General features: G+C 40.9%; 1 protein-coding gene across 5 annotated transcripts in view; it reads left to right on the forward strand.

The window, feature by feature from the left end:
• Window positions 1-8,996, forward strand: part of TBC1D4 (TBC1 domain family member 4) — a 112,549-nt gene extending 103,553 nt beyond the window's left edge. For all 5 annotated transcript variants that reach the window (XM_030036377.2, XM_030036378.2, XM_030036379.2 and 2 more), the window contains 3 exons: window positions 2,202-2,371; window positions 4,924-5,100; window positions 6,722-8,996. In XM_030036377.2, the coding sequence (XP_029892237.1) occupies window positions 2,202-2,371; window positions 4,924-5,100; window positions 6,722-6,940 (566 nt within the window). In that variant the 3' untranslated portion in view covers window positions 6,941-8,996. The remainder of the gene's footprint in view (window positions 1-2,201; window positions 2,372-4,923; window positions 5,101-6,721) is intronic.
• Window positions 8,997-18,671: the final 9,675 nt, after the last annotated feature.

Raw genomic sequence — 18,671 nt, forward strand, 5'->3', positions numbered from 1 at the left:
ACATCTGGGGTGACTATAGTGGGTGGCAAGTAGCAACACTCTTCATGGTGGGATGTCAGCTCCTTTTCAAAGGAGAAAACCAAAATGTATTCTTTGAAACATCAGATTTGAGCAATTAAGTATGACTGCTGTTATTAGCCAAGAGACTTCTGAAGTGTGAACAGCAGGAATTTTTTTGTTGCAAATGTATTTTATGCATCAAACATTCAGTTGATATCTATAGAAAAGTTCATCTTGTTGAACTTGCAAACTGAAAAAAGAGAATGCATTGGTTTTCAAGAAAGTGTTTCTGTATAACTGATTCTAAAGTGCTTTCTAATAAAAAATCAAGTAAACCTGAACTTAAAAGCTGTTTCAGGTATTCATGTATATACTGAACAGTTTTCTAGTCTTAGTATGCCTCTTATTCCATAGGTTTTTTTATGATATGCTCCTCTTCAGATAATGTCTAGTACAGAAGCTTAAATATTGATTGTGCCTTGTAGTGTTTACAGTATCAGCATGTCAAGTACTTGGTTTTGTATTCTTTCATTGTCAATAAGAACTGCCAGCTTAATCAAATCTCTAGCAATGCAGCTTTTTTAAAAAAATTTTTTATTTATTAATGTAAAACTCACTGCACTCAGATATGCACCAAGAAGCTAGGTGCATATGTCATGTACTTCCTCCTAAATCAGACTTTTTTCCATTTGATTTTTCTGTTTTCATATGGCACCTTTTGTCTTTTCTTAAGAAATTCAACCTGACTTTTGTCTCATGTTTTATTACTGGAGTGTGTTAGGTTTTTAATTTTTTTTGTGTGGTGGTTTGGGGAGAAAGAGGGGTTTGCTTGGTTTTGGTTTTCTTTTTTTTTTACTTAGTGATTTCTCCATTACAGAGGTTTTTTCCTTTTACAGCAAGCTTTTTCTGACTGATCTTTGGGTGAACAAATGATTGGTGTATCTGTTTTTCAGTGGTATTCACATGATTGGTACATGTCTCTCCCAGCGGGATTACTGAATTCTGGGACACTCAAGCATTTTGGTTTTTTTTCTTTTGACTTGTTTTTCAAGGCTAAAGTGTTCTTTACTTTTTTTTTTTTTTTTTTTTTTTGGCCTCAGTAGGCTTTGAATTTGGAAAACGAGTATTTTAAGGGTGGGGAAGGTCAGTGCTCATTTCTCTGTAAATGGGCTGAGCAAGGCATGTTCCCATTTTAAAACTCAAACGTCACTATGTTGTTTTACTTCTTAATGCTTTGGATTCCTGCATCTTCAGTGTTTTATGGGCCATTGTCACATACCAGGAACAGACGGTTAATGTCTACCCATCACAAATTATATACTTATATTTATGCTGCTTGAATGTGCATCATAGACTTGAGAAGGGAGACTTTTAGCAACTCTGCATGAGTGAGGTGGCTGCCTCACCAGTGTCCTGGTGCTACCCTGGATTAGGGCCAAGGATGACCTTTCAGTATCAGGATCACAAATTGAGTTTGTTCAGTTGTGTAGCCCTGCTTTTGGTGGTGTGACAGAGCCAACAGCACAGGAGGCTTAATTTGAACTGCTCATGTGCTGCATTCACCTTGGTAACTGCAAGTCCACCGCTGCTACCAAGACTGAGTTTCTAGTTACTGTGATCAAGTTTCCAGTTTCTGTGCAGTCTATATCTACTGACTTCTGCAGAGCCTGGACTTTCCCCTCAAATCCGCTTAATTATATCTCAAAGTAAAGATTTGGGGCTTAAATTATAGCCAATGTGATAACTACTATGGATTTTGAAAATAATATGATTGGGTATGGAATCTACATGATCATTTTTTAAGGACTAGCTTCTGCCTGTAGAAAACTGTAAAACGTTAGTACTTTGTGTTGTGATCTGCTTCCCAAATGCTTTTCAGTTACAGATGCACTTAAAAACAGTTAGCAGTTAGTTAACAGTCTATAGTCTACAGAAGACAGTAATGAAATGCTTATTGCAGATAACTGTTACAGACATAACAAGCATGCGATATTTTCTTTAATGTTCTCTCACATCTGTAAGATGGCAGAAAATGCTTTTATATGCTTTAACCTCATGTTGAAATAAGACAGATTGCACTTCTGAACTGAAGAAATTTGCAGTATGATTGATTAAAAAGAAAAACATGCCAGCAAATATACGTATTTACCCAATGACTTAAGCTCTCATTTTCAAGATATGTTAATAATTTTCTTTTTTAGATATTATTTTTCTGCAAGGAACGGAAGTCATATTTAAAGTAGCACTGAGCCTACTTAGCAGTCAAGAAACATCAATAATGGGATGTGAGAGTTTTGAGAACATTGTTGATTTTCTTAAAACCGCTATTCCAGATATGACTCAGCCTCAAATGGAAAAAATTATTACTCAGGTAAGGTTGTTCCTGTCTTTACTTTCTGCCCAGCCCCCCACTTTAGTTTACTTTAAAAGAATCATGCCTAAGGAATATGTGAAAGTCTTCTCAGTATGTTCCTTTTGGTTTGAAATGCAAAGGAATCATCTTCCCATTAACTTGTACAGAAATTGGATATGAGCTAATTTCAGTGGGTTTTGGACTGCAATTTTAGCAAGGCTTTAGCTGCTACCTCAAGGTTTAGTACAAAGGTTCTTTTGTGCCCCAGCTATTGGGTAAACATGACTTTGCTTATAAATTTCATGTCACCATCAGAAGGGTAAAAGTAGCCTATTTTCCAAACCTAAACCCAGCTGTTGCTCCCTGCTAGTTGGTGAGCAGTCCTACAGTTTGTGACGGGAAGCACAACTTGCCATGGTGGGAAGAGGTAGCATCACAGCGACTTCTCCTCCTGATCCTTCGAAATTCTGGCTGTACAGGGCTGGGTACCCCCATAGGAAATTTTCTGATACCTCCAACTTAAAATCCTACAAGTTAGGAGATTGGTGAGGCCCGGTTTTCATGATCTGTACTAAAATGAAGGTCAAGCAAACTTTTGCTGTTCTGTTGCGGGGGTGGTTTCTATCCTCCTGGGTATCACTTCTAGGGTGCCCTCATGCGACTTCCCCTTCTCACCTCAACACCGTCCTTGGAGGGATCACATTTGGCAGGTGCTTGGTGCCAGAGGTAAAAGCCCCTCAGGATTGATGCCTGCCTTTCTTGGGTATGAGGAAGGAGGATTGGAGTATTGTTATTTCATCAGTATCATTGCAGCTTCGTGGTAAAGGGCGAGAATAGAAGAGAAACACAGAATTACTGATGCTGATACAGGAAAACCTTCCTGTGAAATACTGTCAGTGGCTGGGATCTTCATCTCTCTATATCATCTTCCTCTGCATTGAAGCTGCAAATTGAAAATGAGCCTCAGTCTAGTACCTTAACTGTGAACCTGTGAGCAGTTTTCCCCCTTCAGGTGGCAGTTTGGAGATAACAGAAGAGCTCTAGAAAACCATCTCCATATGCAGGAGTGCAGTTCACACTAATGCATTCCTATGGCTTGGTTAACGCTTGAATGTTTCAGGTGCTGTCAGTTAAGAATTCATTTTTAGATGACATGTAAATCTTCATTTCCTCATTGCACTGATTGCGATTGCCATGCTAAACCTGTGTCAGGCACTTTAGTGTCTATCTTCACAACTCACTGATTCTGGCAGTGATAGAGATGGTAGTTCAATATTTTTGATATTATTAGAAATTGTCTCTGTCCTGTGGTCTGTGTGGGTTGCAGAGCAACTGCGCTGTGGTGAGGATGGTAGAACTGCGAAGCCAGGTCTGACTGAGTAAAGAATGGGTTATGTTGCCTGAGGGGAAGTGGATGTGGTTATACGCAGGTCAGCTCAGCTCTGAGAGGAAGGTCGCCTGGTTGCCTGTGGTGTGGTCTCATGCTGAGCAGCCTTCTGGATCTGCATTCATGTGTAGACTGCCTATATCATGTTGCTTCTACCTAGACTGGCTGCAAGTGGAGTCGTTTGGCTGTCTCAATGTTGTAATTCCTGGGACTGTCCTCTTACAGCAGATAATGAAAGAAAAATGTTATGCAGGACTATAATACACAGATGAAGAATTGACCGGGTAGCTACATAGAGGAAAATGGCATTTGTCCAGCTTAAACACCACATGTAATTTAAAGTTTTACCTCATTTGATTTACCTGAAGAACAATGAACATAATGCAGAACTGGGTTTGTTGGGGGATCTGCATGTATATTCTGTTGGTGTAATGTTTGTGGCCTCTAGAACAAGGGACAGAGTTAATGTCACTGTAGACATCCTTCCCTTCCTAGTCTAACTTATTTGGTAACTTCTAGAAGCTGAGAGGCTGTGACTAGATGTATAAACAGATAAGGGTCATATGGTCCCATCACTGTTCGATGCTCAGTTCCATAGTCTTCACAATGCTTTGTCACCAAAGCATCCCAATAAGAAAATAGTGTATCTTCATGCAGAGACAGAGCACAGGGAAACTGTAAGCGTGAAGAGTGTTTTTATAAAAGTCTATAAATGGGTACTTGAAGTCAAGAGATCCAGTTTTGAGGGTGGAGATCTGATGATTCCTGGATTTTTCTTCCTCATTGTGTGATCCTGCTCCCATCACAAGCTGGTGAGACTTGAATTGAAAATTTCTTCTTGAACTTCTTAATATTTCTGAGCAAGAGATGATAAGATGTGGTCATATTACAAAATTCTGGGATTAAATAAGACTTTCCTGCTGATACATCTCATAGTAAGATGGTATTTAGTAATTGTAAAGGTGATGATCCAATTTATTCTAAAGTCTATGATTTATTATGGCTACAATAAGAACTCTAGATATTAAAATGCTCTTACTGTAGACTTTTCCTTAAAATACTTTTTTTGAGAGGAACAGGAAAAAACATTAAGTTAATCAAGCAGAGTTGCCTCCTAGCCAAACATTCATTTGGAGTAAGCGCTCTTTATTGTAGTTAAAAATTGTTTTTTCTTTCATGGTAGGTGTTTGAGATGGATATTTCAAAACAGCTCCATGCCTATGAAGTAGAGTACCATGTTCTTCAGGATGAACTGCAGGAAAACGTGAATCCCTGTGATGAAGGTGAACCCCTGGAGAAGCTGGAGAGGGCAAACAGTCATCTGAAGAGACAAAACATGGATTTGTTGGAGAAGCTACAGGTAAATGACTTAAGACTACAAATTCATGGAGAGGTCATTTCTGCAATTCAGCCAATAGAGGAGTAAGTCTCTTTTTTAAATGTACATGAGAAGTCTCCTAACTGCAAGACTTTATGCAGTTGAGCAGTTCTCTCAGTTACAGGGATTTACTTCTGTTAGACACGTTTTTAACTCCTTTGTCATTCCTTGGACTTTTCCTTCTTGATTTAGGTTTCTTTCTCTCAAAGTATCTCTACCCTTCTCTCCCATAAAATCTGTTGGCAAAATCTGTGTATCTTGCTGAAAAATAAGTTCTCTGTCCCTTCATCTCTTTGCTTCCCTACTGGAAAGTTTTAAGAAATAATCCATAGTGCAGTAGGCTTGCTTTCTCTAGACCTTTGTAGGCAGTATCATTCTGTTTTCTTCTGTTGAAGCTCATAGTCCTGCTTTTGAAAGGTGGTCTCTCCTAGCAGACTTGGATACAGCTGAGTGCCCACCAGACTGATGAAGTCATGCTTTAAAAAAGTCTCCTCTTCCTCCTTCACTATTCACCCTTTCTCCCATAGCCTGGCCAAGACTTGTTTCAGGTTTCGATATGTATTGTCTTCCATTTTCCTGAAAGACAAGCTCTTCTTTTTGCATCACCAGGCCATTTCTTATTATACTTGTTAATTTGAACAAGTATTGGAAAAATCTCAGAGAGCACCTTCAGCTTCTGAAACCTGAAAATAGAAGCAGGGAAAGAAGGAAAGATCAAGGCCTCATTATTTTTGTGTTTATGTGCTAAGGGTGCTGTGCTGTGTTCTTTTGATATTAAAAACAAGGATCACTTGCCTTTTTTACTGTTATTATTTTTGCTTTATTTCATTTATTTATTTATCTATTTACTACTACCTGGGCTTTTACCTCTCTTCTGAAAATGCATCAAGGGCCTATAATAATCATGAGTGACTGATTTGAAAGGGTCTGTCGAAGCTCCTCTGTTCTTCCAGAGCGCCATACTGTAATGCATCTTCCTCAGTTCCTTAACGCCTTCTTCATTCCTCTGCTTGGGCCCTTTCCTAGGAATGGTCAGAATTCCCCGACTCTGCAGAGAGACACGTTTGCTACTGCTGATGTCCAGGCTTTCTCATTACCAGTCAGTGTTTTGGGTTTTTTTTCCCCAGAGGAAGGTGTAGGTCTTTTAGTAGAGAATAGGGAACACTGTCTGCTTCTAGACTTAGCGTTGAGGTTCTCTTTCCCTCTAACCTCTCAATCCTGCTAATTTATTTTTTTACATAGGGTTCCCATTGCTCCATCACTGTCAGACAAGTAGTCTCTTCCAGTGCTACTCCAGCTGCTAATTTCCTTTTTCTCCCTGCAGCTCCAGTTCCTTGTTACTCTCAACTGTCCCTTGCTTGCTGCAACTTGTATGTCTCCTTCCCTCTGTAAAGCTTTCAGAAATCCTTCAGAGTGATATGGTCGCTATAAGGAGATTCTGTGTATGATACACAGAAGGCATTCCTTGTATTATCTGCATACACAGGTGTCTTTTAGAAACATCTATGTAATTAAGTTCTTTCCTTAACATATAGCATATCATAATATAAAAAAGTTATTCAGAACGTCTCAATTTATTATAAGATAATGTTATTGTTTACAGGTTGCTCATGCTAAAATTCAGAGTCTGGAATCCAGCCTGGAGACTATTTTGACTCGAGAAAACAAAATGAAAACTGTAATTCAGTCCCTGGAACAGGAGAAGATAACATATCAAAAGACTCTTGAGCAGATAATGAAGTATTTGCCAGCAGAAGCATTGTCTGACTGTGAACTGCTCCTGAAGGAAGTAAACTACAATCCAAATAATAAAATAAAATAAGGAGTAAGCCATAAAACAGGGTTTTCTAAGCAGCATCTTTTCAAAAAAAGGGAAAGAAAAGATAAGGATGCTGCTTTCAAAGGACTTAGCAATAGGCAACGGTATTATCCAAAACTAGTGCTGGGACACTCATAGCTACAGATGGGCCTTCAAATGTCAGTATGCAAATTCAGGCTATTAATTTTTTTATGATTATGTAAATAAATCACAAGGGGGAAATAAAGGATTCTCACATGTAATTATGATTAGTAGATGTATATTTAGAGCTGACTTAAAGGAAAAGAGAAATTTCAGTAGTCAAAGCCAAGATAATGGTGATCTACAAATTCACTCTGGATGTGCTTGTCTTGTAGTGAAATGAGAATAGCGTGTCTTTATATATATGTATGTTGAATAATACTTGAAGAAAAAAAAAAAAAGAATGTAATTTTCCCTCCAAAGAGCAGCATGTTTCACATCTTCTGTGGAAAATCTGTGTGAACTCATGCGTGCCTCTCTTTTTAATTCTACTGACATTGTGTGCACAGACCAATAAGCAGAATAAGTATCATGACTTGGTTCGTACAGAAAGAGCTCTAGTGCCATCCGCTGCCTGGGCTGTGTCAGTCAGCAGTGTAATTCCACATGCATGTTGGAACTGGAAAAAAAAAAGCACCATGTCATAGCTCCACCTCTGTAACTCAGAGCTAAGAAATAGGTATCTATACACACTTGCAGAACTTGTAAAGGCAAGAGCTAATGGTGACTGCTACTTCTTTCCTGGCCTGTTTGCTTCCACCTGTCCTGGGGTTGGTCGTGATGACAGGAGGAGGGAAGCAAGGCTGTGGGATGGTATTTATTCTGATGTTAATTTTCTGCAGAAGACTTGCTGTCATAAGAGTTAGGCATGTAAGGGGTTCTCAATTAACCAAAGAAATACTGCAAGAAGCCTTGTCTTATCGTAGTGGGAGCCAGAAAGCTGTTCTTAAATTTTATTTGAAGAGAAAATTGAGGCAGGTTGCAGGAAGTTGAGCATAAGTGCATGAGAGAGGACCAAGCAAGTTTCAAATATCATGTACCTTTCAGTTTTCACATACACAGTGAATATGCATTTGAAAGGGGATTCTGAAGTACAGGTGCAGTTTTAATAATGCTTTCCAGGTTATTCCTGTTTTAATACTGCTTTGTGGTCTTCTTTTTAAAACAAAAGTCATGAATTTTTGTGTTCTAGGCAGAAGGTGAGGTAAGCTCTGATCATTTCAAGGGAGAAAATATGTTTATAAAGGTATAAAAAGATGCATATAGTTTTGAAAATGTTTTTGAGTGGAATTTTTGAGAAGGCTTAGACAAATGTGTAATAGACACGTATTTTGGAGTGCATGTCTGAACCGTTAATTGAGTGTTACAGTGGCTCATATTATCTCTTACCATTTATACTGTATTTCAGGAAACACTTATTCTTTTTAGTAAGAAAAACAATTAAGCAAAGTGCCAAATCCAGCAGTGTCTTTATGCATAAGATTGTCCAATTTAGAAAGCAAGGACTGAATTTCACTGCTTTCTAAGTATTACACTTTATGTTAATATAAAAGTGAGGAACAACAATGCTGATTTGCTGCGCGCTGCTGTTTAACTTGGGGGCTTGGGGTCTCCTGGATTTGTTTTTTTTTGTTGTTGTTTTTTACTTCCGTGGTGTTTTATTCAATTAAAGATATTGATTTACTTAATAGTCTTTCTTTTTACAGTTGGGGTGAAAGGTCTTAACACTGTGTATAAAATTATGTGGAATCTGTCTAGATATTTCAAGAATATTGTATTGTACTAGATGGGAAATTGCCAAGTGAAAAGGCAGTTCTTCGCAGTTTTGTTCAGAGTAAGTTTTAGGCGATGTGTACATACAAAACCAATCCCAGGAACTGCAGTAGCGTGTATTACAAAGAATCAAGATTATTCAGATACTTTTTTTTTTTTTTTTTTTTTTTTTTTTAAGGTGCACTGAATGTGCTTTATCCTCGGTTTCACTTATAAAATTTTTCATGTAATGCCTGGAGAAATTCCAATAAATGTCATTGCTGCATTTCCCATGGCCTCTGGCTAGTTTTATTTTTCTACACTTCAGGTACCGATCTCATTTTCAATAGTACTGTTTACAGGAAAGATGAAAAGGATCAGTTTTTAGCTTCTAATTGTGGGGAAAAAAACCTACAGGATTTGTAGAAGGGCATGAGGAGGGTAGAAATTCGTATCAGGGGAAATAGTCTTGCATTGTTCTTAACTGAAGATGAAATGATTAAAAGGTATTTTTCTTCTGTAGCAGTTCATTTAATATGTATGCATGTTGAGAATAGTAATTTCATGAACTCTACACTGTGCATCTAGCTTGGGAGGAGGAGGAGGACACCATATCAGCAAGTAGGAATAAACTACAGAAGTAAAACCACAGTGAGGTAAGTGCCTCATGACATTAGGACATTTGTGATAGCATTTGTATTCTGAACACAAGTGTGCCTTGTAACTGGGTATCTCTAGTATGTCTAGCTTGAAGTCTGCACTGAAGCAGGCATCCTCCAGACCATCTTCAGATGAATAACCAGCAAGATTATCTAGAGGTCTGTGAACGGCATGTGTGTTTGTGTGCATCTGTTTGTGTCTCCCTGTCTGTTGGATAAATAGCTTTACAGCTGTTCTGGTTGCAGTTGTGCAACTGTGAAGAGGGAAGTCTAAGGTGCAGTGGGCCAGAGAAAGCAGCAAGGATAGTTGCTTGGGAGAAGGGAGGGTTCCTGGGTTCGGACAAATTGCTCTTTTATTCCTATGTTTTGTTTTTCTGTCTGAGCAAAGCACACCAACGCTCAGTTTTTGCAGTCAACTTGCGGAGAACTTAGGAGGAAAAAGTAGCTGCTGTTTTCAGGAACAGCTAACTTAGACTGGTTTCTGCTGGCAGAGGGCTTTTTGAAAAGGCTGGGAAGACATCCATCCTTTTAGCTAGCAAACTAGCCTGTAAATGAAGAGTACTGCGTGCCAGGAATACAGTTGAAATAGGTCAGTCTGGTAAGAAGGGCTAACATAGGGAACTCTAGTATTTGCATCTTTTATGGATGGAAAACTTGGACAGAAAGTTTTGGGTTTGTTTGGGGGTTTTTTTTGGTTTTCTCTCCTAAAAAGGAGAGTATTTTTTTTCTCTCCTAAAAAGAGGTATATTTATTTAAGGTGCCTGTAATTTGCATTTTGTTCGCTTTTCTCTAAAAAATCATTAGATTTTACTGAAAAAAATGAGTCTTCTGATAAATGGTATGTTTCAGTTGAAGACCTGACTTGAAATCACATATCTGGCTAATCTTAAGTGGTTTGATTATGCGCTCTTCAACATGACACTGCTTTGCTTAATATCACAACAAGAAAGCTGAACAATTTGTAACACAGGAAAGAATTTCAGCAGTTTGGTCCAAGAATTTGATATTACTAGTATGATCCAGAAGGTCTACATTTGGACACTTAATCTAAACCTAAAACCACATAGGTATTAGTGTGAATAGCTTTTTGTGTGTTGAGGTGAATAACCCCATGCACTGTTAATACTGATTATCCACTCAGTCTTTGTAGTCATAGATGGGTGCTGACAGGCATGTGCAGGCCGTAACATGTCAAGCTTTATGCCAGGCTACACCATCCATTTGAAGAATTGTAATTGATTCTGTATTTCTGTAGTTCAGCTTTTACTGTCAGTGTTAGCTATTGAATGCATTTAACGTATGTTTTGCCGCCTCTGTCTTTCTAGTGACTAGAAAGAACAAAATTTAACTTTCTTTTCCAAAAAGGCATATTGAATGCTTAGCCATATCCTTCTTCCAGACATCTGGTATGCAAGGGATAGAGTTTATACGCTTAAAGTTTAATAGGTTAGCTCACTCTGTCTGAAAGCATATTAAACTCAGCAGTGACAGTAAAAAGCTGGGGAGTAAAGCAGAGATTACTGTGTGCCTTGAGCAGTTAATGGGTTGTGTGCTGACTGGCTTGCAATGAAGTGGGATGTGGACGGATTGGTACTTTGTGTGTTGTTTGGTTTTATTTTAATATTGACCTTAATTCTGGACCAAGGGAAGGAGCCTGTGCTGTTCCTTTACCAAAATATTGTGTTGGAGTTTCCTTTGAGTTGAGAAGGTTTTCCACTCCTTTACTATTCTCTTCAGAACTCTTGGTCAGCTGCCAGTTTTTAACAAGGGAATTGGGAATTGTTGTTCATAGTCTTACCATCAGAAAAACTTCTCTTGGAGCTTATCCAAACTGTTCCTGTACTCAGATTACAATTTATTCAAGTTTTCACTCTGATAAAAGGAAGTTAGAAGGTTTTAATATATTGGTTTTATTTTTGGTTAGAGCATGTGCCGAAAGATGGCATAAATGGCATACGTTGTGTCCTGCCAAAACGTACATGGGAGAAGTACTGAGTGAGCTTGTGCTTCTAAAACACTAGTGTGGGAAATAGGTCTATATCTGACTTCAAAATACAGACTTAGTTGCACTGGCTGTATGTATTCTATGCTGTTATCTGTCGGAACAATTACTTCAGTTGCCTGCACACACTTAGTATTTGGAGTTGCAAATATTTAGATGTGTATGGCCATTTTTGTCTAAAAAGTTTAAACTGCTTGTACCATCCAATTTTGAGCGTGAATGAAGCAGGAATTAAGCCTTCTGCATAGTGTAAGCATTCTCTTCATGTCCAGAGTAGCCGTCCAGCTGAAAACCTTGTTTCAGAATAGAAGAAACACACAGTGAAGAAAGAGCTGGTTTGAGTCTATAGTTGCTTTTCCCTTGCCTGGGCAAGTGGGCTACCCTAAATAGAATCATAGAATATCTTGAGTTGGAAGGGACTCATAAGGATCGAGTCCAACTCCCTGCTCCTCGCAGGACCACCTAACATTAAACCATATGACTAAGAGCATTGTCCAGATGCTCCTTGAACTCTGACAGGCTTGGTGCTGTGACCACTTCCCTGGGGAGCCTGTGCCAGTGACCCACCACCCTCTCAGTGAAGAACCTTCTCCTAATGTCCAGTCTGGGTTTCCCCTGATGCAGCTTCATTCCATTTCCATGTGTCCTATCACTGGTCACCAGAGAGAGGAGATCAGGACCTCCCCCACTGCCCCCATGAGGAAGCTGTAGACTGGGATGAGCTCACCCCTCAGCCTTCTCTCCTCCAAGCTGAACAAGCCAAGTGACCTCAGCCGCTCCTCGTAAGTCTTGCCCTCGAGGCCTTTCGCCATCTCGGTCGCCCTCCTCTGGACACACTCTAATAGTTCAATGTCCTTCTTGTACTGAGACACCCCAAACTGCACACAGTGCTCGAGGTGGGGCCGCAGCAGTGCAGTGTAGAGTGGGACAATCACCTCCCTCCACCGGCTAGCGATGCTCTGCTTCATGCGCCCCAGGGCACGGTTGGCCCTTTTTGCTGCCAGGGCACACTGTTGACTCATATTCAACTGGCCATCAACCCAAACCCCCAGATCTCTTTCCACGGGCCTGCTCTCCAGCCTCTCATCCCCCAATTTGTACGTGTAACCAGGATAGGCCTGTCCCAGCTGGAGAATCCGGCGCTTGCTCTTGTTAAATTTCATATGGTTGGTGATTGCCCAGCTCTTTAGTCTATCCAGGTCTCTCTCTACCCTTGAGGGAGTCCACTGGAGCTCTTCCTAATTTATTATCATCAGCAGTCCTGGGGGGTAGAGATACTCAGGCGCACAGTGTGAAGTGAAGAGTAAATCCAGGCTAGCCGGAGCCTGGAAGCAGCCGCAATAATACCATGCAAAGCCTGGCTTGCTAAACCTCCAGGAAAGCAGTCTGTGCGTGGCTCTGCGAGGGCTGGATGTTCCCTCTGTGTTGCATCTCGGGGCTCCTCACTTCAGACGAGGTCAAGTCTGGTCCCACAGACTGAGCTGAGCGCCCGTTTGTCCCTTGCAGTTTGTGCTCCTGAAAGATGTCTTCCAGTTTAGTTTTATGTGCTGAGACAGCGCTATGATGCAAACCAAATCGGAGTAAGCAGGGATGAGTGGGAGATTTCCTTCGAAGTGTACACCTGATGCTATCTAAGACCCTGCTGTAAGCCCCCAATGCCAGTCAGCATCCCATCAGTACTTCAGGAAGATACAAGACTACTTTTGTATGAAGCTGCTGGGCTGTCTGCACGATCCTCTCCAGCACTCAGTAAAGGGTGATTTTTTATTTTTTTTTCAGTGCTACAAAAAACATGCGCCTTAATTTTTTAGTGATCAGTCTGCTAAAGTCGATGCTTCAGAAATCCTAGTAAATTTGTACGTGAATATTTAATATTGCCCACGAGGTGTCACTGTTGCTTTTGTAGGTGCTGCTCGCGTGTGTGACGGTGTAGTGGTTGCACTGCTCCTGTGCTGGGCGCAGTGTGCGAGCAGCACATTGAGGCTCTTATTTTAGAAAGGAGAATTAACTTATTCTCCTGCCTGATGAAGCATGATGCTCTATTTGCACACTCTTTGTAATAAAATGTGATGTTCGTGGTCAAAGAATGTATTGTAATGAGAGGACTTACTAAATGACAGATGCGTCCTTCTCAGAAACAGCTGCCTCAGTTGCAGTGTTTAGCCTCTGCTCTTGTGTGAGAGAACTATGGAAGCACTTTTACACCCTACAACAGGCATATTGTCCCCAGCAATCTGATCCTGGGTGTCTCCTTTTGTACTGTTATGGTAGAGCAGGATTTATTTTTATGTCTCTTGAAACCAGCATTGAGCTGATCTGGTCTAACTGCAGTCTGATTCTGCACTTACTCCATTTTTTTTTTATATAAGATTTCCTTGCAATAAGCTTCCCTGTACCCACTAAGTCTTAAAGAACCAGTCCTTCTTCCCAAGTTTTCTTTTAATTAATCTTACTGAGTTTTCAGTGATCAGAACAGAGATGAAGAACTTGTTCCTATTTTTCCCAGAGCTACAAAGAAAACGTGATTTGCAACTTCCATTTTCCAGTTAACACTTTTCCCCTCCAACAGCATTGCTTTCAGATGTCACGCTTGCTCTGAAATGCAGAGGACACATTCAAGATAACATGCTGTTCCAACCACCAAGACAGACACGGTTGTTCTCAAATACGTCTGGACAACAAGCACAAGGCATGTTTACCTCCCTACCAGAGCCTAATGTTCAAACCATACTCAGGTAATGATGGCATCAGCATTTCCCTGGGGACTTCTGGGCATAAACAAAGAGACCACATCTCTTCTACAATGCGTTTGCATTTCGAAAAGCACCAAATTATAGATGGGCCTAATGGGTTGAAGGTGCTTAAAGCAGGGCCAGTGCACTTCATGTGCAATACACCATCATTTGAAAAGCTATCACGTTGTGGAAACATCATTCAAGTGCTAATTTAAATAATACTAACATCTGAAAGGAAGGCATGCTCTGACATTTATAGGTTTAATGTCTATTTCTGCACTCAACCAAAATAGATGGGCTGTGGGTGGATCTGTGATTATTGCTGTGCATTAGCAAGACAAAAATTGTGTAGGCAGCTGGTATTATGCCTGGGTAAATATAGATGAGGGAGAATCTACAGAGTAATTTTTTGGTGTCATATGTTTATTTAAGAAACAATTAGAAACAACGTTAACTTCAGCAGTGCTTAAGGCTTTGGAGAGGGAGAGAGGATCTTAAAAATTTGGTGACCGGGTATGTCTCCATCCTGCGTAGCTTCTGGTCCCAGTAGCACAGTCCTGGGAGCAGTGATTCCCTGCCATCCTTTGCCTGCTGAGCAATCACAGCTGTTGAGGCTGGATGCATTGCCAAGCCATCATCCTGACCAAAATTTGTGATGTGTTTGTCCTCTGCCCTTGTGGTAATCCTGAAAACTTCAGAGGGCCTTGATGGGCTGAAATGGCTATTTTTTCGCTGACTCCTGGTATTGCATATTGCGGAAGGAGCAAAGGATGCAGTCTTTTTGGAAGAACATAATTTTATCACCTTCCTACTCCAAACAGACCAGTGAAAGGAAGCGAGGTATGCCGAACCACTAAATTGCTCACAGTGGCATAGCAGCTTTTAGTAACATATACCTGTGCGTAACTATAATAATATGTCAGTTGGAAGATAACTTCTAACAGTTTTCTAATGGAGACTGATAAGTAAAGTTCTCCACAAAGCTTTTGGTTCCTCTTTTCTGTGTAAGAATAAACTTGACATAGTGCTGCAGTAAACTTCTGCTTTGTAGGAGAAGTTTGGGTGATTTGCTTATGTCAATGGGTGGGGGGAAACATAAGAGTGCAGTGGAGGGTAGCCCAGCTCTGATACTTGATACCAACTCTTTTTACAGCCTGACCTAGGCAGGTCCCCATTGACTTTCTCCTCAGAATGAAAGGTGCAAACTAGTATTAAATTGGGTGTGTGTGTTTCTTTTCCTCATATTTTTCCAACTTTATATCCTCTGCAGGAGGACATATCTTGTTTTCCCTTCAGGCCAGCTGGTCCCCATGTGTGTAGTTTTTCCCCTCCCGTTTGCATTCTTCACAAAAGGTGAGACCACTGACCGTTTCCTCAGCTTGTGGGCAATGTTCTCACCAACCTCAGCCTGCTGGAGAAACGTAGCATCAAAGCCTTGTGTTTTTCTAAGAAATGCATTTCCATCAGCCCAATGGGCAGTGGCATTGCTGCCCATCTCTTGTGAAAAGGCAGAGCGTCTTGTCTGGCAGTGCCTTGGGGTTTGCATGCTCCTGCAGAGGCTGTGCACAAGCAATGCAAGAGGATGCTTCATATGCCTGCCACAGCTGGCTCCTTGTTAAAGATCCAGGGTTTGGATGACTAACACCCCTAGTACACTAAGACGTTGGGGTTTTTTTAACTGTCTCTCAGTGGAAGTAAGCCTGATGCTTCCCTGGAGGAAACTTTAGTTCAGTTTAGTTGGGGGGGCTAGGAATGCGTAAAGTGGTTGTGTGTGGGAGGGCAGGAAGAAATGGAATTATGGCAGGAAATCATAAAGTCGATGTGACAAACACTTCTGCTCTTACAGCAGCTTATAGCAAAGCACATGATAACATGCCAATTTTTGAGGATTTCTGGCTTCTTGACATTTGTCCTACTTACTCCTTACAAAAAGTATGTATTTTTCCTAGCACCACCTGAAATTATCATAGTCTCCTAGAGAGCCAAAGCACTTAATGATGGAAAGTTGCTACGTGGAGAACCCTGCATTTTTGGAAATAATATTTGTGATATAATGGGGCCTAGAGAGATGCTAGAACATAAATGTGGTAAGACAGCAAAAGATATACCAAGAAATTTACCATTAAATCAAGGTCTTCTCCAACCTAAATGATTCTATGATTCTAGGTGGGAAGAAGGATGCGAGTGAGTTGGTAAGAAGAGCAGCTTGGGCCCAGGGCAATTACGATCACTTTAGGCAGACGTACAACTGTATTTAGATACCTGTTTTTAGAAGTGGGAAGGTTTGATTTAGTCTTCATTAAGCTTTCTGGCTCAGCACTGACTTTATAAAGACACCTCCAAAGAATAAGTCTCATTCATCTAATTTTGATATCCACCTTTCTCTGGCTGAGGTGGGTCCTAAGACATTTGCCCATTCCTTTCTTCTCTCCCATGCACTCCAAATACCAGTAAGAAGAGAAGAGGTGTGGTCCCTCTTTTCTTTCCCTCTATATAATAACCTAATGGTTAGCACAATTGTTAAGGAAGCAGAAAGCCTGACTTCTGGTCAGAAATGCATCCTGGAAAAAATGCAAGTGGAAATACGTAACACGGGCAGCCTCCATAGCCTGTTTGTTTATTCTTATACTTAGAGATTCAAATAATGAGCATGATTACACCCTCAAAGGCTCTCAATTACTGACTCTCTTTCCCATTTATGGCATGCTTTGAGGGAAATTATAATGAATGTGCTATTAAACAAAACATGAACCCTCAGGCTATCTGGGCTGTGGCAGATCCTCTGCTCCTTGGAGTGTGCATGAGTCTCTCTCCCTGCTCCCCTGTGTGAGCTGGGATCCTGACAGGACTTTCTGACCCTTCCTTGCTCCTGGACCCCAGCATCAGGTCTCTAGTCACCATGTCAGGGAGGGCAGGAAAGGGAGAAGAGGGGAGTGTGATGCTTTCATGGTCCCTCCACGCATGCTGAGACCTGAGATGCTGCTGTTCTCCAACTGCGGTGTCATCCAAGCTACTAGTCTTTTTTTTTTTTTCCTTTTTCTTCCTTTTCTTTCCCTTCATCCCAGGGGAGTCGGAGTCTGAAGAGAGTCTCAGTGTAAACCTCTGAACACAGAAATAAACTGTAGTCCATCTTGTGTGAGATAGGGAAATGACTAGCAAAGAAAACTTTTCCTGGAGCTGCAAGGAAAGGTGGAGAAGAAGGATTTGCTGCTGCAGATGCCTTAAGTAGATAGAGTGTGCTGGAGTTTAGGGCTTGGTTCAATACATCTCTCATAAAATAAATGTGCGCTCTACCACCATCTGTAGAGTGTGCACAGCAGCAAATCATTCCAGACACAGCTAAAAGTGTAATGGCCCAGAGGCAGAGAAGGAAAAGGAGAAACAGAAGGGAAGGGGGGAACATGGACTGGGGTTGCACTGGGCATGTGAGGAGAAACCCATGCCACTTTTCTTTGCATGCTGGAGGTGCCTGTCACCATGAGGTCTAGAGTCACAAATCAGGTTGGTGATCTCTCTCTTGGGCTCTGCCAGCAACCCTCTCTAACCTGTACACATTTCAAGATATAATGGTTACCTCTCTTTCACTACGACAAAGTAGGGAGGAGAAAGCACCTACAACCAAATCGTTGGTAGCCCCCAAAACACCCTGATGGCCCCCAAAATCACTGCTTCCCACAAACAAGGTTCCACTTCCCACATGAAACAAGCCACGTGCTAGGTTTTGCCACAAAACCAAAGGTGCTTCAGCACTGAAGTGGGTAAAACTTTTCCCCCTTCCCAAAAAGCAAGTTTGGCACCATTTAAACTTCTGAAATCCAGGAAAGGAAGAGGTGAGCTTTTGAGTGAAGATCCAGTGCACAAAACCCCTGCCTCTATTGGGCTTGGCCTCTGAACTGCGGGTGAAGAGGAACTTTTGTTTTCAGAAAAATCCAGATACCAAGCCAGGCAGTTAGAGCACGCGACCTCCTTGGTGTTAGCTTTTTGTAACCCTCCAAATGCAACAGCATCCATCTGGTCTGTTTGTTGCCTTTTTTTTTTTTTTTTTTTAATGTTAAAGTATACAGTGCTCTGTGCATGTAAATGATAAATACAATTTCAGTATAGAGGGCTCAAGGGTGTGTAGCATATTTCTTTGATTTTGCAGGGCCAATAAAACTTGTGTACCGAGAGTGGCTTCCTTTGGGCATCCTTTTACAGAAGCTTTTAATATTTCCTTTCCCTCCACATGAAAAGCCACACACAGTCATGGCCATTATACCATGTAGGATTAACTTAAAGTACAGCACTGAGCTTGCAAAGGTTTGGGGTGTTGAGCTTTCTGCAAAGTCTGCTACCTAAGTATTTAAGCACTCTTCTTATTTACATAATCTAATTGTTACATTCGTTAACAGTTATTCTTTCTTCCAAATCCTCCATCTGATCTCCACTAGGCAAATGTTGTCAGAGCAATTCAATAGAAATGCATTAGATGTAGACAGGAGGAAAAAGAAAGCAAAAAGATGATCACCAGTTTCTCAGCAGGGTTTGCAGCCCTTTAACCACAGTGCAGAGCTTGATGCGGTTGC

The sequence above is a fragment of the Aquila chrysaetos genome, chromosome 14 (genome assembly GCF_900496995.4).
Source record: "Aquila chrysaetos chrysaetos chromosome 14, bAquChr1.4, whole genome shotgun sequence".
In the NCBI taxonomy this organism is placed as follows: Eukaryota; Metazoa; Chordata; class Aves; order Accipitriformes; family Accipitridae; genus Aquila; species Aquila chrysaetos.